This window comes from Acanthochromis polyacanthus, chromosome 1 (assembly GCF_021347895.1).
Source record: "Acanthochromis polyacanthus isolate Apoly-LR-REF ecotype Palm Island chromosome 1, KAUST_Apoly_ChrSc, whole genome shotgun sequence".
Classification (NCBI taxonomy): domain Eukaryota; kingdom Metazoa; phylum Chordata; class Actinopteri; family Pomacentridae; genus Acanthochromis; species Acanthochromis polyacanthus.
In genome coordinates, this window is record NC_067113.1 from 55,622,392 (window position 1) to 55,648,434 (window position 26,043).

The 26,043-nt window shown below is 41.0% G+C and overlaps 1 protein-coding gene across 7 annotated transcripts in view; it reads left to right on the plus strand.

The window, feature by feature from the left end:
- sox5 (SRY-box transcription factor 5) overlaps positions 1-26,043 on the plus strand; it is a 142,894-nt gene that overhangs the window by 107,350 nt on the left and 9,501 nt on the right. For 4 of the 7 annotated variants that reach the window (XM_051953450.1, XM_022217910.2, XM_022217926.2 and 1 more), the window contains 3 exons: positions 9,046-9,210; positions 15,976-16,171; positions 25,469-25,644. In XM_051953450.1, coding sequence (XP_051809410.1) covers positions 9,046-9,210; positions 15,976-16,171; positions 25,469-25,644 — 537 coding nt within the window. The remainder of the gene's footprint in view (positions 1-9,045; positions 9,211-15,975; positions 16,172-25,468; positions 25,645-26,043) is intronic. The other 3 variants (XM_022217934.2, XM_022217918.2, XM_022217942.2) reach the window with 3 other exon arrangements.

The following is a 26,043-nucleotide window of genomic DNA, read 5'->3' on the forward strand; positions in this document are numbered from 1 at the left end:
TGCTCGACACTACAGGGAGAATAGAATAGCTGTGTAATTCTATCATGGAGAACGGACCCCGCTGTCGTCACTGATTTCATTATTACTCGCATGTGTGTATATGTGTGTGTTTAGCCCTAGAATAATGTCCTCTGTCTGTTATCGCCGCTTCAATCTAGCTGTCCATATGTTCAGCTGTGTTCGCTCAAATCTCCAGTTGAACAGCTTTGTCCACCTTGCAATTGGATTTTTTTTTTTTTTTTTAACCATCCGGGAGGGGTGAAAGAACACAACAAGTGCAGAAAAAAAAACATCTCACTGGCAGATTTCTTTCTTACAATCCCCCCAGTAAAAAAAAAAAAAAAAAAAAAAAAAAATCCACATGCACGCTCGCACAAACACGGTTGAGATTAAGGCTTTGTCGGGAAAAGAAAACGGATTTGCCCGGGCTAACACGAGTACAGATGTCTCAATGTGGATGGATTTCCTTTGGGGATCGTCTCGCCGCCCTCATTTGATAAGAAGGTGTTTCTGCCGCCGGAGACGAGACATGACAGTTAGCTCGGGCCTCAGGTCGCCACGGCAACACAGTGGTTTGGCTGAGCGGACACGAGTGAACCCACTTAGCCGACGCACACACACACAAATATGGAGAGAAAATGAAAGATTTTCAGATACAGTATCCAAGAGAACACTGAAATGTGATCCTGAATGTGCTACATGCACTCCAACATCACATATATTTGTACCTATGTGGCGATTCAAACTTTTACTATAGTTATTTGAACATCACAGTTGGGTTCTTATCTCTGGCAGTGACAGGAGGGAATTTAGTCCAGCTCGGGTCATGACCTTTGGTGCCTCAGTACTTTCAACAGGCTTCAATACATGGACGCATTTCGGACACTGGTATAGTGGTACTAATGTAGGGAGCAAAAACTACCTACACACACAATGCCAAAACTATATAAGTTCAGAAGCTACCCAGTACCACATTTAGATCTTTCTTTTTTGTTTTTCATACTTTACTCTCGTACATTCCTCTTAAATTTTGTGTTAAATGTCAGTAACTCTGTAAAGAGTAAGAGAAAAAGTAAGATAAAAGTCAGCTGCTACTAGAAAAGCTACATTAAAGGGCTGCTACAGGAATTTAGCACTGCACATATCTTGAAGATACACAGATTATTAAAAAAGCATCATCAAACTGAGGCAGCACAGCCTGAGAGATGCCCTTTTTCTTATCTCTTTTTAACCATCTCAACCCCAAAACCAATTGTGAAAGCTGTATAATCTTTTTCAAATGTGTCAAAATTATACTGTTTATTAGTATACAGTGCAAAAAAATTACAAAAACAAAACAGGATCTGATTTTCTACTTTCTGACATTCTCAAATGTGACTTAGAATTGGAAAAATGTAGCAAATGTAAGCGTAAACTGTGGTATTTCATCAAATCACTTTATCCTACCTCAGGTCTTCTTTAAAAATTTGCCGGAAGGAAAGCATTTGCACTATGAGGATTCTGGAAAAAATAAAATAAAATCTGCGTTCTCTTTCGCAACTAAGAATCCATGACTGACTCAGCTGTGACCAGCATTCACATGACGACAATTCAGGAGCTTTTCTGCTGAACTGCAGGCCGTGTTCATAGAAGACATTTAAGGAAGCAAATTAAGAATGTAAATAGTTGAATAGCTACAGTATATAGAGCCACCTCTGTTTATTCAAGTATCTGACACTGCTCAGGAGACATTTCTGAGCTCTCTCTACTTCTGTGCTGCTTCCATGTTTCCAGGACTTTATATTGCAGTAAAAAAGGAGCCTATGGTGAACGAAAATGTGACAGGAACTAAAAAAATGTACAGAAACTGCTCTTGGTTTGTTGCTAAACAGGCAACAGTACAATTTAACAGGCTGTTGATATACACACATGTCACAGTTCACATGAAGATTGAGAGTGCTATCATAGAAACACAGAAGTTTGTCTTAAATCATCAGTGTCTGTGATCATATGGGGTAACCTGCACCTGCATGTATCGTCCTCCAAGTCACTCTCTGTGTCAGCGTTTAAGGTTAAGCCCCTAAACTCAGAGTTGTAGTTTCCTTTAATGCAACTCAATAGCATCTTTTGTTAACAGAAATCCTTCAGATTTTAACAATTTGTGACATGAGGACTCTAATAAAAATCAAACAAATAACCAAAATAACATCAATGACATCTCCAAGAACCACAAAAACCTAAAACTATTGATAGTTTACAGTTTGAATTACCTCTTTAAGATTTAGCCTCTCATTTAGACCTCAGTGTAACCTATTTATGAAATTGTATTTTCTTAGATGATACTAATGAATCCATGTCTCAGTCTTTTAATTTAAAACTGGCCTTCGTTTTGCGCATTGTGCAAATGAAGCAAGAAAACAAGTTTGGAGAGACGACTTTTGCCCGGGTTGCACAGCATTTTAAAAAAATGGTACACGCAGAAAGAAAGAAGAGCCGAGAGAAAACCTCTGAAAAGCACAGCGTCGAGTTAAGTGCAGTTCTTAGAAAAATGTATTAATCTCAATGATTTAAAGCTTTCTATGTCTGAAACATCCTCCATAGAAATCATCAGAGTAGCTCTTATAGTCAATAGCAGCTTAACACAGAATCCTCTACAGAAGGTTTTCAAGGCAATGGAGGCTTTGGAGTGTACAAGGTTGGCATTTAGCATCTTAATCTGCGGGATGAGTGTGACATTGTGCATTAGACCATGTTAATCTGGCTCCCTATTGACCCTAGATATCATTGATATCATCCACATCACACAAATGGACTGAGAAGGACAGACAGAGGGTTGAAAAATGAAAAGAAAAAAAAATCCACTTATCCAGGCAAGAGAGGGAGAGAAAAGAGGGAGGGAGAGAGATTGGCGATAATGATGAAAAGTACCAGAGGATGATCAGTTAAAAGGATATAAACAGAAAGATGAGGGGGGACAGAGGTAAGTGGAGAAGAGGAAAGTGTGGATGTGCAATAAAGAGAGAGAAAATGTGTGTGCGGCGTGGCATAAAGAGGGTCAATGGCGTGGGTCAGGCATCATATGGAGAGGCAGATGTTGGAACATATTGTCCTGGATTACCGCACTGTACACCGGAGACATAGATGGACGAACAACGGACAGGCGGTTGGAGGGAGGAGGGAGGATAAGGGAGAGAGGAACAGATGAGGGAAGGTAAACGAGAAATCAATCGAGCTTCTCCTCACAAAACCTTATCAGGAAGGGAGGCAGATAGCAGCAAAGCAGTTTTCTCAGATGTGAGAATCGCTCCGGTATCCGTATCTCCCCTCTCAGGTCTTATAAGCTCCTTGGAGTTGTAGGGAATTTTTTTTGTAATAGCAGCGTGAGTTCAATGAGAAACCAATAAGCAGCAGAGATGAATGGCGATAGGTGAGCAAATTGTACCCGAGCACATTATGAGAAAAGGAAAATACATCTTGTATGTAGAACGAGTCCAGATAATATTTCTGGAAGTCAATTTTTGTACTGGTCCCCAAAATTCTGATGAATTTCTAAAATAAAGTTGACAATACATTAGTGAAGTTATAGAGATTCACTTTAAAGACTTCAATAAAGATAAAGCCAATTCTTTTTTAGCATCCTTTTGCAAAGCACCAAAGAAAAAACCCAAATACTTGAGATGTTATATGTCAAAAAAGAAATTAATGTTTGGAATAAAGGTATAAGGGAGGCGCTATAATCATTTTATTCAAACGTAATCACTGTAATGTGTTACCAGGTTTCAGTTACTTACCTTCAAATCTGGGTTATAAATGCAGATTGTCTTTAAAAATCACCAAAATTATGGCATCTATCAGAAAAAAAACTACTATAAAGGTGACTACAATTAAAAGTCATTGAACGAATCATGTTCCACACTTTGTTTCATCAGGATAATTAACTAAATATGAGCTTAGAATTGTGATATTTCATCAAAATGACTGTATTCCTCATGTCTACATTAAAAATTTGCCAAAAATAAATAATTCACCCTAGAAAAATATTTTTTTTTAAAAAAGAAAGAAAGAAATTCTGCCCTCTTAAGCAGAACCGTGATGCCATTAATGAGTCAGCTGTGATTAAAAGTCATAAGACAAAATTGAAAACGTTTTTTGCTGCTCTAGGTTGAACTGCAGGCAGTGTAATATAGATGCAAATTAAAAATGTAAAGAGTTCAATGTCTATACTATGTACACGCGCTTTGTTTTCTGTATTTGGTAGACCTGTGTAGAAAAATGCTCCACATGTTGATTGCAGGAGTTCATATTGCATTGGAAAATTATCTCACAGTGAGTAAAAATGCGACAGGAAGAGAAAGGAAACACCCGCAAACTGCTTGGAGTTCACAAGTTTAGATGACAACAAAGCCTCAAAAACAAAAGACAAAAATCACAAAAAGAAGATGTAAAGACTGGAAGGGTTTGTGGCACACACCTCTGACTCACTGTCAGTCCACAGATGCTTTCTTCTTTTATTTTTTTTTGTCTTTCGTTGTCAAAAAAACAACCCCACAATTGAAAAACACACGGTCAAAGAGACACGTAGAGAGAAATCCATTACGATCAATACAATGGTCTTTGTGTCCATGTAAACAATAGAGCTCAGACTCCTCTGAAGCGCCGCTAACTCCGACAACAAAGATCAGGCGAGCTCGTAATCTGACTAAAGCTGCAGATTATTGACCAAGATTCACACACACAGATCCCCGCTGACAGATGACAGGAAAAACGGCACAACAAGAGACGGCTTATTGTGTGTGTCTATGACGCACACACACAGGCAAACACACACAGACACAGACAACGTCAATAGCACTAATACCAAACAATCACCCGACGTCTTCAGGCCGAGAACACCAATAGTCACCTTTTCACCTCCCGTCAATAAGCACAAACACACATGTAGGGGTGTCGACACGTGCACACAAACATATGCAGATATTGTTGGTCTCACATTAGGAGATTAGACACACACACACACACACACACACACACACACACACACACACACACACACAAACACAAACACTCGGCTCAGCAGTGTGCCTGGCTAGTGAGTGACATTTCAAATTCCTTCGTCTCGTCCTGCAACTACGATTGCATTCACCCCTCCTTCTCGCTCACACACTGTGTATGTGTGTGTGTTCGCTCCTCCAGTCACCCCAGGGGGCTTTGCGCTGTCACTTCCTGTTTGTTGACATGCATGTCGTCGTGGCGACGCTCTGGGCGCGCTCCACAGTGCCTCTGCCCTCTGTACCGTGTGTGTGTGTGTGTGTGTTTGTGTTTGTGTATCTGTGTGTGTGTGTGTGTTTGTGTATCTGTGTGTGAGTGTGTGTGTGTGTCATTGCTCGCCGGCCCATTGAGCAGGCTTTGAGTGACGGGAGCTGGCCTTGTAATGGAACTCAATTCAGTCCGCAAATAAAGAGGCCTTTGAACCACTGGTCCGAATATGGCACACACACACATACACACACACACCGCCTGTGGTCCACTCGCTGGGGGGGTTTGGCTAGTAGGGAGGAGGAGGAGGAGGAGGTGTTCATGCTCGGCTGCACCTCCAACCCCCTCAACACCACTCCTCTCCAGGATTTACAGTGCAGCTAATTGAAGAGAAATGAGCGAAAGGCGGCGAATCTGATCTCGTTGAAGCTGGTCCTCACTGATTTACACCACAACAGCAGCAGCAGCAGCAGCAGCGGCGACACTATCAGCACTACAGAAAGTGTCATATATGCTTCTTAATCAGAATTGACTTTATTTGAAAGTATGTGAGCACAAACAAGAAATTTGACTTTCATTGCTTTTAAAGTACTTATACAAAAAACTGCATTGCATTTAAACCAAATCAACAATGAGTATTTACCTATGTACAAATATAGATATGTGTGAAAGAGCATGTTTGAAGTTAAGCAGTTGTCATCCTTCCTCTTGGTTTTTATCCAGCAACAGATGCTGACACTGCTGATTAATAAACAAATAACATAGAACCAAAGCATTTGATGAATTTATACTTTAGCCCGACTGATACATCTGCTGATAGCGGCCTAACACTGATCTACTGGTATCGGTGTAACTGTCATCTGATATAAAAACTTTCGGTCGTAGAAAAGATCCTTGAGGTGATTTTAAAATGGCATAATTAGATAGTTTGTCTGCCAGAACTGCTCCGACACCGTTTACAATACTCTGTATTAAAGCAAATGGTGGTGCAGAGTCAAAAATTGTCTCTATGGCACATTGCTACTAGTTTGTGCAACACACTGCTTGCTGATATCATTGTCCAGTATCGATCTGATATATCGGTATCAGCGTAATTGTCGTCCAATATAAAAACTTTCTGTCACACCAGAAGATCCTTCAGATGATTTAAAAATGCCATAATCACATAGTTTGTCCATCAGAGCAGCTCTGACTCCGTTATGCCCAGTACTGTCTGCAGCGCATGCAGCTGAGTAGATGGTGGTGCGGAGTCAAGCGGTGCCTTCATGGTGCATTAGTAATAGTGTATGCAACACATTGCTGGCTGATATCATTACTGGATATCAGCCTATCACTGATAAATCGGTATTGGTGTATCTGTTGTCCAATAAAAGCTGGTAAGACAACTTTCTCATACAGAAAAAGATACTTGAAATGATTTAGAAACAGTGTCCAGGAGAGCAGCTCCAACTTCATTCTTTACAATACGCTTAATACAGTCTGCAGCACGCATGAACCTGGGCAGACGGTAGTGCAGAGTCAAGCGGTGTCTTCATGATGCATTGCTACTAGTTTGTGCAACACATCACATGTACATATACATATACATCATGTTTCAGTATATGTATTACCTAAATATACGCCCACAGGAAAACTTTCTCTTTCAGATAAAGACACTGGGAATGATTTGTCCAACAGAGCAGCTCCGACTCCACTGTTACACTCAATACTGTCTGCAGCGCATGTAGTTGAGCAGACAGCGGTGCAGAGTCAAGTGGTGTCTTCATTGTAAATTGCTACTAGGAAAGTTAACTGACCATGACTCTATCATTTTCCCTTTTCACTATTACTCTAACATATGTATTCATACAAAGAATAGCTGATACATTTTTACTCTGCACCAGATCCAAAAATCTAGAAAATATCGGTAGAACTCTACTTTTCATGGCATCCGTTTCCCTCTTTTGCCTAAACTGATTGACAAAAGACAAGTATACTAAATTCTTATGTGCTGAATTGACAAAGTTCTCCTATAAATCAGAAACTTATATGTGTACTGTATATATGAACAATACCAGTCAATATAGCGGAATGTCTTACTCCCTGAAGTTGGTATCTGCTTCAGATATTCAGCATCAGTCAAACTCTAATCTATGCCATCTGATATTTTTAACAAAAGAAATGTTCTCTTGCTTATTTTCTTAAACTTTTTAAAATTACTGCACTCATGAGAAAAGCCTCGAAGAAATCAAATGTGGAAATATTTGTTTTTACTACAAACTACAATTTTCCTCATTGCAGTGGCAGGTGTCTGCTTTTAGAGTGAAAATAAAAGTTTGGGAATTCAATAAAAGCAGCAGAAACAGAAAACATTGTTGGATGGTGAATATTGTTGTCGCCACATGTGAGTGACAGTCGGGCAAAGACGATTACACATTCAAATATGACATTTTTCCAAAAAGTATGTCTTTGTGTGAGCATTCTTGCAGCCAGTTTGAATGTTTTTTTTTCCTTCTTGTTGAGATAAATGTCTTTATTTAAGATAGCAGAGGAGAGCAGGAGCTAATGTGGCTGTCAAGAGAGATAGAGAGAGCTACAAACCGACAGAGAGAGATGGATAGAGAAATAGCAGTGACAGCATCTCTTCCTTGTCCATTTGCATAAACCAGCCTTTGTTTGACGCCGGTGGCCGGCAGCCAAGCGCCAACAGAAGGACGGAAGTTAAACTCAAAAAAAAAAGGATGGTCGTCTTCCAGAAAAATATTCCACCAGAAATAAATAATAACAATTATAACTATTCAAAAAAAAAACAACACATCAGTTACTTCTCATAAAAACAACCGTTCTGTTGCTCTTCAGAGGGAGGAATGACAATTCTGAGCAACACACACACACAAAAAACAAAAAGAAAACACAGCGTCTTGGAGATTTGTATTAGCCGACATGAAAGTAATTGAGCTTTGCAGGATGATTTTGAGGAGGAAGACAGAGAGACAGAAAGAAGCATTTATGAATATTGAAGCTGCTTCCAAGTTGTGAATATTACGCCGTGTCTGTTGCTGTGGAAATACTGGCCAGAGACTGTTTTGTGTGATACAATGGTATTGCATAAATATCCCAGAGTATGTTCACACCATAGCAGCTCACACCATAATGCTTTTATTTAATTGGAAATTAATTAAATACATAAATAAGAATAAGGGAAAATGATTTGGGTTTTTTTGTCTCCCAGCGCAGCAGTTATTGAATCAATTTATCTTCGTTTTCTACCTATTTGCGTCTTATTGTCGTCGCTGAAAACATCACAGGGCCACAAGACACTTCTGGCATGTCCCATCTGGCATGTAGCTTCACAAATCTCTCCCGTCTCTCTCTCTCTCTATGTTTTTTTTTTTCCTCCTCCATCATCACTTTTTTTCACCTTGAGCGAGAGCCGGGCTCTCCGGCGTGACCTCGATAGCCTGGAATGTTTGCCTTTCTCCCACGATGCACCTGGAGGGGACATGGGCCATCTCTGGGCCTGTCAGAGAGGCTGTTAGCGCTTCTCCCATGGGGTGAGGATGGAGGGGGGAGGATGACAGTAGAGATGTCCCTCTGTCACACAAACAGAGGCCGAGCCACTAATGGCCTCTTCTTCCAGAGCTTTTTAGCCAGCTTCTCTGTCTTTTTTTTTGTGCGCTCTCGAGTATTCATTTATTCATGTCATCCCTTTCTTCTCCCTTTTCTTTCTTTTATGCCCCCCCTATCCACCGCCGCCTCCTCACCCCCTCGACCCACCTCCTTCCCTCCCTGCCTGTCTCCCTCTCTCTACCTGTCTGTCGGACCTTGCAGCAGTTGTATGCCGCCCAGCTGGCAGCCATGCAGGTCTCCCCGGGGGCCAAGCAGCACGGAGGCAGCCTCCCTCCTCAGGCCAACCTGGGCACACACTCCCCACCCACCAACACACACCCACAGAGCGACAAGGGCCGCAGCTCCCCGCCACCCAACAAGACCAAGGTAAGCAAAAAATATAACCGTATCCGTGCGTGTTTGCCTGTGTGTGGGCATGTTTGTGTGTTTAAATACCAAAAAATTGGACTTAACAAGGCTGCTTGGTCAATATTAACCCTCTGAACCCTGAGCGGTTTCTGGCTCTGCCATATTTTTACTCATTGTAGGTTCTTTTTTTTTTTTTACTGTAATATAAAGTCCTGCACCTCTATGAAAACAGAACAATCATGGCACAAAGCAGAGAGAACTCAAAAATGTATTTAGCATAGTTTAAGAAAGTTATAATACCATAAATCCAAAAAACAAAATAACTAAAGTTACATTTTTTTATTCTTTACAATTAACATGTACAATATTTCTTCAAGTGCACACAAATGTTAATAGCAGCGAAAAATTAGTAGTGACTCTACACTCTATAGAAATATTTGCTAATTGGTGTTACACTGCCTGCAGTTCATCCGACCAGTCTCTGAATTTTTGTCATGTCACTGTCAGTTGTAGCTGTGTCATTCTTGGCATCACAGTTGCAAAGAAAAAAAACAGAATTTTTAGTTTTTTACAAAATGTTGGTAGTGCACATGGTTTATTTTTGGAACATTTTTAAACGAGACATGTAGAGTCAAATTAGTTTCATTAACTATCACGATTTTAAGCTTAGTTTTGGTCAAATTTTCCAACAAAATAGCACACAACATTAGTTTAGGGATCGTCAGAAAGTAGAAAATGTGACAATTATTTTTATTTTTAATTTTACAGTTTCAGGCTTTGTAAATAGTGTAATTTTGGCATTTTTTAAAAGACAAAATGCCTTTGAACATGGGGTTCAGAGGGTTAATCACTATTTTATAATTTTAAAGGAAATAGCGTTCAATTTTTATTATTGGACATCAAATCTCTTTTCGTTTCTAAATTAAAGCTTTATTTTCTTCAAATACAATAGAAATCTGCTTGCAGAGTGCTTTAAAATCCTCAAAATCCTTGATACAAGTTGATTTCTGTAGAAACTAAATTGAAATTCTTCCTGATAATTCAGGAAAATACAATATTCTGAACTCATTTATGACTTTTGCAGCCTAATTACAGTAACCATGTCCACTTTGTTCTAGCTAAAGTTGCCACACAGTGTGAGAGAGTAAACCAGATTGTGTTTCACTGCAATGCATGAGCTGACAACGTGGTCCTGAGCTTGTTTACATTGCATCCTGTAGAGTTTTGTTGATTAATTTTTCCAATCAAACAAGTGTCCTGAGCAGCTCCGACATGACAAAACTTGCAGTTTTCTCCCTCACTTCTGCAAATCAAACAGCCTAACTTTATCACAAAACTCCAGCTGCTATCTGGTGGCGGCACATTTCAGGATGTATTGGTGTTTCGTGTCGTTTTCTCGGCTGGCTGCCCAATAGGGGCGAAGACAAGCCTCGTGTCCATCCAAGTGGAATTCTATGAATATCTGGTTTGGACCGTTGGGACTTTGACCACCTCCCCAACCCTCCAGTCCACCTCTACGATATGTGAAGACACACACGTAGGATCATATTCGTCCAACGCTGTCGAAATCCCACAGAGTTTGACCATCTGAATTCCAATTTTTTGCTCCACTTTCTGCCACATGAATCAAATTTCCCGTTTCCTTTCCTTACATTCCCTTACTACGTCTGTTTCTTTGCTTTCTTCTTGACCGACCCCTGCGTCCACACTCTGGCCGGGCAACTCATGGCACAGATTGAAGCTTGTCGTTGACCCCTGCCTCCTTGTCCATCAGCCACAAACACACTACAACCATCACTCCCCACTGTCACACACATTTTATTACCATATATATGGAGTTAGGCAAGAGCTGTGGCCTGTGGTGGAGGGAAAGTGGGGAGTTGAAATGGCCTCCACCGGTCCAGTGGGAGTGACCGACTGGGGAGTGGACCGACTCGGACCCCGGCGGGAGCCAAAATGGCCGATTGACCACTGAGCAGTTGACAAACATTAGACGAGTGCTCTGCGGAGTTTTTAAAGATCTTCCTTTCCTTTCTTTCTGACCACCGAAGCGCCCCTTCGCTCGTTCCCGCTCCGTCTCCGGTCGAGTGACATGTATATTTCAGAGGTGTGCTCCCCCTGTGGGCTCTATCTCAGGTCTCCAGTCATTTAGAGACCCAGTGCCTGCCGCCGCTCACAGCTGTTTGGACTCAGGCGCACACCGCTTAAGTGCTTTACCCTCGGGTGAGACACGGACACACACACTTTTCAAAAAATGCACACACATATACACACACAGGTGTAGAACAAGACACTATACTGACCCCCCTCCTCGCACACAAATCACTGTAGCCAACATGCAGCTTTCTGATATGCAAGAGTGGATCCTCAGATGTAGGCAGGCATGCATACAGACTCATACAATAGTGTGATCCGAGTGATGCACCATATGTAGCCCACTCACTGACATGCATCATGTACACGCAGTGGATGAAGGACACTCAGTCAAGTACTGTACTCAAGTACTATCTGGCTCTCCTCAGTATATCCATTCTATGTCACCTAATGCCTCCTTTTATCTGCATTTAAAGGGGAACTTCGTTTTTTTTCAACCTGGGGTCTGTTTTCATATGTTATTTCATACATGTGAGTGATGGAGAAATGAATTTTCGACATAGCTCCAGTATTTAGCCAGGCAGGCAGCTTAGCAGCTCAGCTAGCGAAAAGTATGGGGCAAGAGGCCCCCCCGCGTTAAAGTCTGCCCTAACGTGCTTTTTTTTCCCACACTGACCGGCTCGGATAGTCTCAACAAGTGAACGAAAACCTCCACATTACCTGGCGATGGTAATCAACGCGGTTGGGCCTCTTGCCTCATACTTTTCGCTAGCTGAGCTGCTAGCTGAGCTGCTAAGCTGCCTGCCTGGCTAAATACTGGAGCTATGTCGAAAATTCATTTCTCCATCGCTCACATGTATGAAATGACATATGAAAACAGACCCCAGGTTGAAAAAAAACGAAGTTCCCTTTTAAGAGAGAAATAATGTCATTTTTAATCCACTTTATTTATTCTAACTTGCAGATTAATATCTCATACATCATTACAGATGGCATCGTTAACATCAGGTCTAAATTTTGAGATATTTCTTGCATATTAATTGATCTGACAAAATATTCTAATAATATAATGAACACAATAAACAGCACTTTTAGTCAGTCATGATAGGTGGTAAAATTTTAAAAGCCATGCTTTTACTTAGGGAGTAAAAGTGTGTATTATCACTTCTACTCACAGTAAGTGAAAGATCTGAATGTGTCTTCTATTACTGCATAATGCACATACATCCAATAATGACCATGTAAAATGTGCTATACATTATTAGTGGATACATTTAAGAAATTCACTTAATGCACTCTATTAGACTAATGTAACTATACAAGTATGACCTCTTAACCCTGTGAACCCCAAACAGTTTCTGGGCATTTTTGCTCGCTGTGGGCTCATTTTTCTTTGCAATAGAAAGTCCTGCACCTCGATGGAAACAGAACAACTATGACTAGAAGTAGAGAGAACTCAAAATTCTCTTTTTTGCTTTATATCAAATTTATGTTATAAATCATTTAAAAAGTCAAAACAATTATTTCTTGGATTATTGATTTTACAAAAACTGATGAAACCTGGAATTAACACATGGGACCTTTTTCCAAGTGTCCACAGGTATTACCAATACTGAGAAAGTAATGGTTCTACAAATTATATGTATTTTACTACCTATATTTATATTTTGTCTCCATACTTGTCATTTCTCTGTTCTGTGTACACACAGTCTGTTGTTCAGCCCAGTTCAGATGAAAAGTCCATGCATTTTTATCATGTGACTTTTGGTCACAGCAGAGTCACTAATGACTTCACGTCTGAAGCAAAGAACACAGAATTTTTAATTTTTTACGTAATCTGTTTAGTGCAAATACTGTATTTTCTGTGATTTTTAAAAAAAATAAAATATGTAGTGGTTTTGATCAAGCTGAAACTACAAATCCCACATGATGAGTTCAAGGACTGTCAGAAAGTCTGCTTCTGCAGATTTTGGCTCTGATAAATGGTGTAATTTTTCAGAATTAAAACAAAAACAAAAACATGCATTTCAAACCTGCTGGTGAGTTTGGGGTGTTCAGAGGATTAAAAGTCTACCAGTGTTTTCTTATCAAACACATTCAGAACTGACTCACAATTCAGACGCTAAATAAGTCTTTCAGTCTGACAGGTAGCGACGAGGCAACAGGCCTGTTGCAATTAAGGGAAAAAAATAAAGCAGGCAAATAGAAAACAATCACGATTGTCCCTTCCAAATACACTAATTAGTTGAAAATGTGAAGTGGAGGAAGGTTGAATCGGTGCCAGATAAGAATGTGTTTACTCCGCCGTCTAATAGAATTTGATATGACAATATAATTAATATCTGAACAGCCACTTACATGGAGCTGAATGAGGGGAAGGAGAGGAAAGCAAAGGAAAAGAGAGAGATGAATAAAGGGAGGCACATTTAAAGGTCTTGACATGACCATGGCAACACACACCTACACACAGCGAGACCCGACCGGGATAAACGGTAGCGGCACACACACTTGTCCTGTTAATTGAACCGTCAGCTCCCGTGATAAGATGCAGAACCCTGATGTCGCTTTTCGCATGTCGGCATCCGCAGAAGTGAAATGCAGCCCACACACACACACACACACACACACACACACACACACACACACACACACACACACACACACACACACACACACACACACTCGTTCATGAGCATTATCTCTCCCCTTCTGCTTCCTCTCCGTCCCTCTGGCTCTCGCTGTCACTCTGCATGTTTTCGGTCTCAAAGCTGGAGACTGTTTCATCAGCCAAGAGAGACACAAAAGCAATTGTATTAATTCGAGATTCCGAGAGGCTTTAGAGGCTACGCACACACACGCGCACACACACACACACACACACACACACACACACACACACACACACACACACACACACACACACACTGTCATGAGATTTAGAGCTTGTTGAACAATGTCTCACAATGACACACACACACACACACACACACACACACACACACACACAAACAAGTCGGTCCAAGCCTCTCAGCTCCACTGTCTAAACTAATTCCTCCACACTGGCATAATGCAGGTTGGCCACCTTCCCACCACAGGATTTGGTTTGGCGCGAAGAGGAAACTCCCCCATTCCACTGTACAAGAGGCATTATCTATTTGTAATAAATATTCAAACGCGTTTCCAGCCAAAGCCCACCATAATATGGGTCAGGATTGAGAAGATCCCCCCAGCTCGTTTTTTTTCCCCCTCCTTTCTTTTCCCTCTTCTTCTCCGGCCCATTGTCTCACTGAAGGCATCTTTGGGGGTCCTCCGTCTATTTAGAAAGACCCCCCTAATGAAGGACAATCCGGTTAGGCCTCATCGCACACAAACCGGCGATCGCGCACACACACGTATGCAAGGGGCTTAATTGGAAGGGCTTAATTGAGTTGTGAGGGGCTCATAAGGCTTAGTACGACTCAAGGAGTGGGAATCAGGGGAAAGTCGGCCTTAATGAGTGGATATGCCGCACACACAATACTTTCTCGCCTTTTCTTTTTCTTTTTTTTGGATCCCACTGTATGCCAGTTTAAGCAGCAATTAGACTAATGACCAGAAAATAAAGACAAATAATGTGTCTATTCTGTTCCGTTGTAAGGTCTCAGTTTCTCGACAGAAGCACACCTGTAATGCTGAGAGTTGATTCAGGTTTTTTTTTATTTCAAATCATGAAGCAAAGCAACCAACACAACCCCCGTTTTGACACTATTGTAGTGTATCTGTAACTTGCCGGTCCATTAAGCTGTCCCTTGCCCCCATGTTGTGTCTGGCTTTTTAATTGCGGCGTTTTAATTACACAGAGTGGTCGGCGTACATCTGGCCCCTCCGCGATCTAATTCCTCCCTTCCTGTCATGTGACCCTCCGAGGTCCCCCCTGATTGGATTAGGTCGTCAGCAGGGGCGATGTTGCCATGACAGTTAACGTGATAACAGCCTCCAGCGTCGTGCGGTGGTCCACATGCCGGGTTTTACTTACTGTTGTGTTGAAGTTGTTGCTGCAGAGTGAGGAGGAATTTAACAAATACCGCTGGCGTCTACAAACGGCTCCTTTAAAAGTTGTATTGATCGTTCGCTGGGTCGTCTTTGAGACCGTTGTCTTCGACTGCGACCCGTTTCAAATGAACCAAATTCACACTGAATTGACAGAAAGTCCTCTTTTCTGTTCGATGTTCGATACAGTGTGTTTCGAGTGTCACGCCTCTAAAGATGGTCTCCGTAAGGTGTTTTTCTTTGTCCAAAGGACGGTTTGATGTCTTGTCAGTGAAGTGACCTTGTTTGAAGCATGACTGCTGCATGTGGAGTGTGCACTTGCATGACTCTGCTGGTTGGTTACTTTGCATGTAAATGTCAGTGGTTTGCACCAAAACATGTTGATATTTCTTTTTTTTGTATGAAATATTGTATCACGAAGCTGTTTGAAGACAGGCAGTGGCATGCACCTCGTCATCAGTTTCCCCCCGCCAGGCTTGCCTCAGATTGCTGTGCATGGGCTCCTGTTTAATTAGCACGTGTCAAAGCCTCCATTGGTCTCCGTGAGGGAGGGCGAGGGGTCCTCCTCCTCCTCCTGCCCCCTCGCCCTCCCCTGCCTCCCGCTTCCAAATTCCAACGGTGGTCACAGCGGGCGAAACTGTGCTGTTTTGGTTTTTGCAGGACAGTGAGGGTGCACAGCCACTGAACCTGTCGGCCAAGCCTAAGGCATCCGAGAGCAAGTCACCCAACTCCCCCCCAACTTCCCCACAGGTCCCTGCTGCTGCTGCCGCCACCAAGCTGGGCCCCGCCGGCTCCATGAAGCACAGCGTTGCCCCCTCCAGCATTGGAGGACCGCCGACCAGAGTCAGCTCGATAGGTAAGTGGATTTAGGTGCTTGTCACACACACACACATACACACATGTTTGTACTTCTATCTTAGTGAGGACATCCATAGGCATAATGCATTTCCTAGAGCCTTACCCTAACCTTAACCATCACAACTGATTGCCTAACCCTAATCCTTACCCTAACCCTAACCAAACCTCAATTCATACCTGTTCTCTAAAAACAAGTCTTCACCCTCAAACATGGCTGTTTCAAAGTGAGGACCAGCCAAAATGTCCTCACTTTGTAAAAATGTCCTCACTTTGATAGTTAAATGCAGAAATTGGTCCTCACCATGTAGCAAGTACAAGAACACACACACACACACACACACACACACACACACACACACACACACACACACACACACACACACACACACACACACACCACAGCTGAAGTTAAAAAAAGACTGAGGTTAATGCTCCAATCACACCTTTAGTTTTATCTAAATTCAAATACGTCTGGTGCTGAGTGATGACAATTTCCCCTGACCGTATAGAGAAAGCTTTATACACAGAATGAAGTATGGAGATGTCATCTTTCTACAAAGCTACATACATGAAATCTATCCATCCATCCATTCTCTATACACCGCTTTACCCTCACTAAGGTCGCAGGGGGTGTATCTCAGCTGACTCGGGCGAAGGCAGGGGACACCCTGGACAGGTCACCAGTCTGTCGCAGGGCTACATATACAGACAAACAATCACACTCACATTCACACCTATGGACAATTTAGAGTAATCAATTAACCTCAGCATATTTTTGGACTGTGGGAGGAAGCCGGAGTGCCCGGAGAAAACCCACGCATGCACAGGGAGAACATGCAAACTCCATGCAGAAAGATCCCAGGCCCACCCTGGGATTTGAACCGGGGATCTTCTTGCTGCAAGGCAAAAGTGCTAACCACTACTCCACTATGCAGCCTACATGAAATCTAATAAAGAAGAAAAGTTTCCTTAAAGAACCTCTTTTTGCTAAGGTTCTTGGAAACCCTATTTATGGTGGCTAAATAAATATTTTTTTTAGACAGTTCCTTTGCCTTTGAGGGTTCCTCATAAAACCTATTTTTGCTAAAGTTCTGTAAAACACTGTATGGCGCCTAAATAAACCTTTTCCAGCTGTTTTTTGCGCCTTTGGTCACAAATTAAGAACCATTTCAAAGTTCTTCAAAAACACTACAAAGATAATGCTCAACATAACTGTACTGAAAAGGTTTATCAGCCAGTACAGTTTTCTTTGGGTAACTCAAAGTAACCCCACATACAAACAAGAAGTTTTAAACTGCTACTATGTTAATAACAAACAGAACTTGAAAACCTGCTAACAGGTTTGACAGGCATGTTGTCTTTAAAACATTGCCAAAATTACGGCACTTAATAGAGCCAGAAACTGTAGAAACAGAAAGAATTGCCAACTTTCTGACAGTCCTTGAACTACTCGTCCATGATATTTTGTTGGAAAACTGAACCAAATCCAAGCTCAAAATCATTATATTTCATCAGAATCACTTTATTCTACATGTCTCATTTAAAAATAAACCATGTCCATTCATCAGATTCTCCAAAACATAAAAAATGAATTCTGCTCTCCTTGGCACAATTAGGAAATTGCTAATGACTGAACTACAACCAGCAATCGCATGACAAAACTTCAGGGACTTTTCATCTGAACTGGACTGAAATGCATTTTCAAAATAAAAGTAGTAAAAGCCTGATAGTATCTTGAGGACCAACTTTCCCCCCCAATATTTCCAACACCTGTGGACACTTGGAAAATGTTGCATGTTGATGTCAGTTTTTTTTTTTTAACTTTAGTTGAAATAAGAAGTCAGAACTTTTCACGTATCTATTTTTCTGATTAATGGCATCAGATCTCTGTTACACACGTGGACAAAATTGTTGGTACCCCTCAGTTAAAGAAGGAAAAACCCACAATTCTCACTGAAATCACTTGAAACTCACAAAAGTAACAATAAATAAAAATTTATTGAAAATTAAATAATCAAAATCAGCCATCACTTTTGAATTGTTGATTAACATAATTATTTAAAAAAACAAACTAATGAAATAGGGCTGGACAAAAATGATGGTACCCATAACTTAATATTTTGTTGCACAACCTTTTGAGGCAATCACCGCAATTAAACGATTTCTGTATTTGTCAATGAGCGTTCTGCAGCTGTCAACAGGTATTTTGGCCCACTCCTCATGAGCAAACAGCTCCAGTTGTCTCAGGTTTGATGGGTGTCTTCTCCAAATGGCATGTTTCAGCTCCTTCCACATATGTTCAATGGGATTCAGATCTGGGCTCATAGAAGGCCACTTTAGAATAGTCCAACGCTTTTCTCTCAGCCATCCTTGGGTGTTTTTGGCTGTGTGTTTTGGATCGTTGTCCTGTTGGAAGACCCATGACCTGCGACTGAGACCAAGCTTTCTGACACTAGGCAGCACATTTCTCTCCAGAATGCCTTGATAGTCTTCAGATTTCATCTTACCTTGCACACTTTCAAGACACCCTGTGCCAGATGCAGCAAAGCAGCCCCAAAACATTACTGAGCCTCCTCCATGTTTCACCGTAGGGACAGTGTTCTTTTCTTCGTATGCTTGGTTTTTGAGTCTATGAACATAGAGTTGATGTGCCTTACCAAAAAGCTCCAGTTTGGTCTCATCTGTCCAAAGGACATTCTCCCAGAAGCTTTGTGGCTTGTCAACATGCATTTTTGCAAATTCCAGTCTGGCTTTTTTATGAGTTTTTTTCAGCAGTGGTGTCCTCCTTGGTCGTCTCCCATGAAGTCCACTTTGGCTCAAACAACGACGAATGGTGCGATCTGACACTGATGTACCTTGGCCTTGGAGTTCACCTTTAATTTCTTTGGAGGTTGCTCTGGGCTCTTTGGATACAATTCCAACGATCCGTCTCTTCAATTTGTCATCAATTTTCCTCTTGCGGCCACGTCCAGGGAGGTTGGCTACTGTCCCGTGGGTCTTGAACTTCTGAATAATATGAGCCACTGTTGTCACAGGAACTTCAAGCTGTTTAGAGATGGTCTTATAGCCTTGACCTTTAAGATGTTTGTCTATAATTTTTTTTCGGATGTCCTGGGACAATTCTCTCCTTCGCTTTCTGTTGTCCATGTTCAGTGTGGTACACACCTTTTCACCAAACAGCAGGGTGACTACTTGTCTCCCTTTAAATAGGCAGACTGACTGATTATGAGTTTGGAAACACCTGTGATGTCAATTAAATGACACACCTGAGTTAATCATGTCACTCTGGTCAAATAGTTTTCAATCTTTTATAGAGGTACCATCATTTTTGTCCAGGCCTGTTTCATTAGTTTGTTTTTTAAATAATTATGTTAATCAACAATTCAAAAGTAATGGCTGTTTTTGATTATTTAATTTTCAATAAATTTTTATTTATTGTTACTTTTGTGAGTTTCAAGTGATTTCAGTGAGAATTGTGGGTTTTTCCTTCTTTAACTGAGGGGTACCAACAATTTTGTCCACGTGTGTATGTTGCACAAAACCCATTGTTGAGTTCCCTCTACTTTTAACCATGTTTTTGCCTTTTCTGTAGAGCTGCAGGATTTTATATTGCAGTAGAAAATGTTCCACAGTGAGGGAAAACATGAAAAACGCAAACAAAAAACACCCAGAAACTAGTTGGAGTTCCAAGAGTATAATGTTGATTCGAAAAACACATTCAGAACGCTGGCAAACAAGCCAGAAGTTTTCCCAGCCAGAAAGTTTCACAAAGTTCTAGTGATGTGTTCAGCTCAAACTTTCCGTTTTCTAAAGCAGCAACACTGTGAGAACAGTGACATTCCTTTCCTAATGCTCCATTGCTTTGTAATCAGGAAACACTGTATGAATGTCTCAGGGAAGAATGTTCTGTAATGTTTTACCCCGACAACAAAACCTCCTTAGAAGACTTGCAGGAGAAATGTTTTATATATAAAGACATTTTATGAATGTCATGTAACATAATCTGTGACAACATTCTTAAAACATCCTCTTAACATGTTGCAGTTATGTCTCAGTTAGCTTTTAGCCTATTATTTAACATTCTAAATATGTTTGAAACATTCTTTGAACATTACAATAAGACATTATCTTCAATGGAACTTAATGGGTTGTTTGTGTTAGTCAGTGTTAAGGGAGTATTCTCTACTAGCAAATACACATAGATGACAGCAACTACAGCAAGCATGCATTAGCATGTGCTTTTTCAAGGACATTTTGCTGTATATAGTTCATAATTGTTGTATTATTAAGACGATGAGAGCAAATATTAGACTCGCATCAGTAAAATACATCATCAGGTATTGATTTCCAACAATGCCTGTATATTGTATTTATAAAAGCATGAGCAATAAACACTGTTTCTTGAGTTGTCAGGAGTCATTAGCACTGTTTGGACCATAATTTGTGCTGTATTTACTAAATTAACTGCTAAAATCTGAAAGCACAACACTTGAAATTGTGCTGTCTGGCCTATATGATTTCAAGTGTAATGTTTTCTGATCTAATTTGGTAAATATAGCAACAATGCTAAAACATAATGCACACACACACACACACACACACACTGACTGCTGTGTACATTTAAGTACAAATTGCTCCCATCATGAAAATTAAATGTCTTTAGGGAACACAGCAGTGGCGATGACAAGAATAGTGTTTTTTTTTCTTGCCATTGTCGCCAGTGCCAATGCCATAATCAAACCCGGCCATATGCACACATACATAAAAAAAAAAGTGACATAAATGAATCACTATTTTGTCCTCTTAATCCATTTTTCACACGACGCCGATAGTTCAAATATTACACATATGTAACGGGCTATAATTAGTGTGTTTGTGTTTTTGCTCCCGTGTCGCTGTTTTGCCCGCGGGCTGCTTCATTGTTATGTGTTTATTAGTGAACTGAAAGAGACAGAGAGACATTGGAGTGGAGGGGAAGGAGGGAAGAGAGAGAGAGAGAGGGATGAGGATTAGCACTTCTTCTTTTTTTTCCAGTGCAATGAAGCGGGGGAATAATAAAGAGAGGAGTGCATGACAGACAGGAGGTATCACCAATGAGATTAGACAAGCCTCTTACATGAGCCAGGACAGCACAAACACCCAGCATTAATGACACAATGACAGCACACACACACTCCAACACACACACACACACACACACACACACACACACACACACACACACACACACACACACACACACACACACACACAAAGCACAAACACAATCCCACCTCCTCCTCCTCCTGCATCTATGCAATAGGCAGTTAGTCTTTTTTTTTTTTCTGTTCTGACTTCCTGGCTAATCTCACTGTTTTTCAACAAATCGGCGGATTTAATATCAGATTAGTGGATTTTCGGTCCCAGATGTTTTTTGTTCGGGAAAAATGGATTACAGTGTTTAAAGTTTGTGTGTGATCCCCGCTGAATTATTTTTCTGCGCGCTGGGGACCGGCGTGTCGGCCGTCGTCGTCGTCGTTATGGCTCCCATCTGTTGCCGATGGAGTTTTCATTTGTTAGTAGGATTCCTGTTACAAGTTCAGAGGGGATGGAAGGGGGCAGACAAATTGGAACAGAGTCCAGAGGGGGGGTCGATTTGATCTGGGAGCTTTATGTTTGTGTGTGTGGGCGGTGCAGATTATGGATTTCTTCTAGGGTTATTTGAATAGGAACATAAACATATATATGGGGAATGGAAATTTAAAAGTCTAGCAATGTACACAGAAGTTTATTCTAAATATATGCAGCTTTTCTACATTAAGTGTTATAACGATGCTCAAGTGGAGTGTTTAAGCCTTGACATGTCCTTGTTTTGTATTTTTTCAGTGGGGAAATAGGTACAACAGCTTCAGTTACTTGCCACCACTGATTTTCTATTAGATTTCTATTAGATTTTGGTCAAATTTGTAAAATATGATGCCTTTTCAAGGATTAAAATGTCCTATAAATAGTAGGATGAATGCTGAACCGATTTAATTGTTGTCACCAGTGAATCCTCGGTTCGAATCCCACCTGACCCTAACGAAACTCACAAAAAAAATCCAATATTGTAAAAATATGATACACTTTTGAAGATTAAAACACCCTATAAGGTGTAGGGTGTATGTATTAGGATGTATACTAGATCGATGTGAATACCAGCAGCGGTGAGTCCTTGGTTTGAATCTCATCTGAGACTAACCAAAACAACTGAGAAAATGCCTAAAATGATGGAAAACTTGTGCAAAATGACTCAAAACTCATCCAAAGCAACTCCAAATTTGTCCAAAAACAATTACAAATGAGTCAGATTTCCCAAAATGGCTGAACTTTCTCCAATGTGCAAATGCAAAATGAAACAAAAAACAAAAACAAATGTCTTATCTTAAATAAGATCAATCCTTTGCCAGATATTGCCTAGAAAAAAGAAAAATGACACAAAATGTGAAATGCAGTCCCTTGTAGAACAGCAATAAGACATACTGTCAGTATGAGACATTACGGAAAGTAGAATAAATAAACTAAAATAAGACTAGAATAGATGAGATGATACTGAGAAAATAAGTAATATCTCACATGAAATGGAAACATTGCGCATGAAATTGAAATATTTCATATTAGATTTACATTTACTGCATGTCCACTTTCTTCTCATCCTTATTGTACTAAATAATAAAGGCAAAAGTGACAAAAAAAACTTTAAACACCCAAACATATTAATTTATTCAACCATATTCCAAATGAGGTACAGAGGCCTCATTTGCAATATAACGGACTAAGAAAATAAAAGATAAAGAACTTGGACAGTAAAAATACTGACAATAAAAACCCTGTTAATAGTGTATCAACTCCTGAAATAGCTAAAACGGGAACAGTTGGAAGTGTTTTATTGTTTATGAAGTGTTAAAATAATCTTCATGTCCACTTCTTACTGTGTCAAAATGCTGCTTCAGTGTTAATGCAGACAGAACAACGATGTAAAACTGTGGAATATATAACAATATAACCATTTAAAAGGGACAATTCTGGAAAATATGAAGTTTTTATGGAGCAAATGCGTCCAAATTAATCTCTTCTCCACACTGCACCTTCTTCTTTTTCTCTGTTTTTTGACACCTATCAACCTGAAGGCATGTTTCTAAAGTCATCATCCGTCCATCCGTCCACACATCAACTCATCTCAAAGCAAACTGAAGGCTGTCAGCGCTTGTAACTCTTATCTCCATCACGCATTTGTCTTTATCTTTAAAACGCACTTTCCTCCCCTTGACCTCTGTGGAGATTTCAAAAACAACAACAAAAAAACTTATGTGAGTGGAGCAAGAGAAAGAAAGAAATAGAGACGCCCCCCTCCTCCGTCCTTCCTCTCTATCTGGGTCACATTCACTCGTCTGGATGGTTGGCATTTCTGTCAGTTTAAGCGACGCACACAATCATGTGTACAAGAATATATCTGTCCGTCCCCTCCCTTTCTCCAGATTAAAATTGACTGCCACCCGATTCCATCGCCCTCTCTTTTTTCTTCTGTCCTCTCTCACCCCCCTGATTTTTTTTTGATTTTTTGGCCTCGCTCACATCCAGATTTTCCGGTTATGACTTCTGAAAGAGTTCACGGCTCTGTCATTACCAATCTGAAGCTGGTAATCTGGCCTGAGATGGCATTAGCAGTGCGGATTAGCGCAGATAAAGGCCTCATAAGCCGGCCGCGGCTCTTTGTTAAGAACTAACCCGGCTGATAGAGCGAGGCGATAGCGGCAGCGGCGCACACACCGCCAAAGCAGATGCCTCGGATGTCTCATCGGCGACTAAAGCTGCAGAAATAATACGAATAATAGGCGGCGAGGAGGAGCAAAAAAGAGGGGGGGGGATGTGATCTTTGCTCGGCCGGCAGAGCAGATGTTCTGAAATTAGCAGGACTTTTTAGCCATAATAGGAGTCATCTGGCCACCTTCCCTTCAAAGATGCCGTCAGATGTCTGCATGTGTGTTTTTTAATGTGATTTAAAGGGGTGTTTGTGGTGTTTGTGGTGTTTTCTGCGTGGCAGGTGGGGAGGTGGTGGGCAGCTTGCAGCACTCTGACTCAGCTCGCCCAGCTCCACAGTCAAGTGGTCATTGTGTGTGTGTGTGTGTGTGTGTGTGTGTGTGTGTGTGTGTGTGTGTGTGTGTGTGTGTGCGCGCGTTAGTCTGAGAGGAAACAGACACACATCCGTTCCACACAAATGCCCCGACAAACTCCCCTCGTCGTCAAGTGTTATGTTAATGTCTTTACCTCATGGTTCAGGAGAAGATTTATTCTGGATGAAAACCTCCTGCCAGCTTCCCAAAAATAAACACACATCCATTTGCTCATCCACAGCACAAGCAGAACGCGATTCTAGATGTTTCTTTGACAGCAGTATTTTGTATTTGCACAGAAGATAAAGACGCTCAGCGTGAGTCTCACCTACATCTTCAGTCGCTGCTAATGAATGAATGTCGGAATTACACCAAAACCCCACGAGCCACAGGTTTGAAAGGCTCGTTATCTTTGCTCAAATTCCACCATTTATCAGAGCCAGAAACTAGAAGCATAAAAAAACCTGATGGCTCTTGAACTAATCGTCTGTGACGTGCAGCTCCTTTAGGAGACATATTCAAATCTGAGCTTAAAATCGTGATATTAAATTAAAATCACTTTATTCTATTTTATTTTTAAAAATGCAAGACAAAGAAAGCATCGATAACAAACAGAATCTATATAAAAAAACAACAAATCTGCACTCCTTTACACAGCTGAGGAACTTATAATAACTCACATGCAATTAACAGTTGTGGCAAAAAATTGAAGGAGTTTTTCAGCTGAACTGCAGGCTGTGTGACAGATAGGAGACTGTGAATAAAAAGTTAAATATGTAAGTAGTAAAATATGTCTAGTATAGTCACTATTTTTCTTTTTCTAGTATTGGTAACACCTGTGGGTACTTCGAAGTGTTTTACATGTAGATTCCAGGTTTTAGCAATTTTTGTAAAAATGTGTAAGTGAAAAAATTAACTTTTGCCTTTCAGTTTTGTATGATTCATAGCATTATAGTTGTGTTACTGCACAGAAAGATATATTTGAGTTCTTTCTACTTCTAGTCATGGTTGTTCTGTTTCCATAGTTGTACAGGACTTTATATTGCGGTGGAAAAATGAGCCCACAGTGAGGAAAAACATCCAGACACTGCCTGATTTCATAGAGTTAACTGATCACCCTCTTTCTCTGTTTCTGTCTTCTTCTGTCTTCGTTTGCGTCTCAGCAGACTTGTTGTCGTCGCTGTCCTCAACAGCCTACCTGAATGACCACGAGGCGGTGACCAAGGCCTTCGCCGAGGCCCGGCAGATGAAGGAGCAGCTGAAGCGGGAGCAGCAGGTCCTGGACGCCAAGGTGGCCGCCGTCAGCAACCTCAGCCTCAATAACGGCCGCTCAGACAAGGTAAGACCCTGCCTTTATGCTCCATCCACATACCACGACCGTTCTGTAACCTTAGCAACACGTGTGTGAAAACTGGCCCCGAGGCTGTTTATGGTGCTGAACATTCTTAATTTTTGTGTATTGAGGTTAACAACAAATGGCACATTAAAATCTGTGACCTCACTCAGAAACGTGGCAGCGGAGCGTTCGCCACAAGCAAAGACAGTATGTCGTTTTCACGAGCTATTTTTCTCACAACATGTGTTCCCTCAAAGTTCACGACGTCAGCTGACACTTACATAGAAGTCAAGGCAGGAATGATGCTATTTATAACACGTTAAAATGCTACATGTGGTCAAACAATCATTGTGATGTGATTTTGTTTCTATTAATTACAAAAGATTCACACTAAAAAACTGT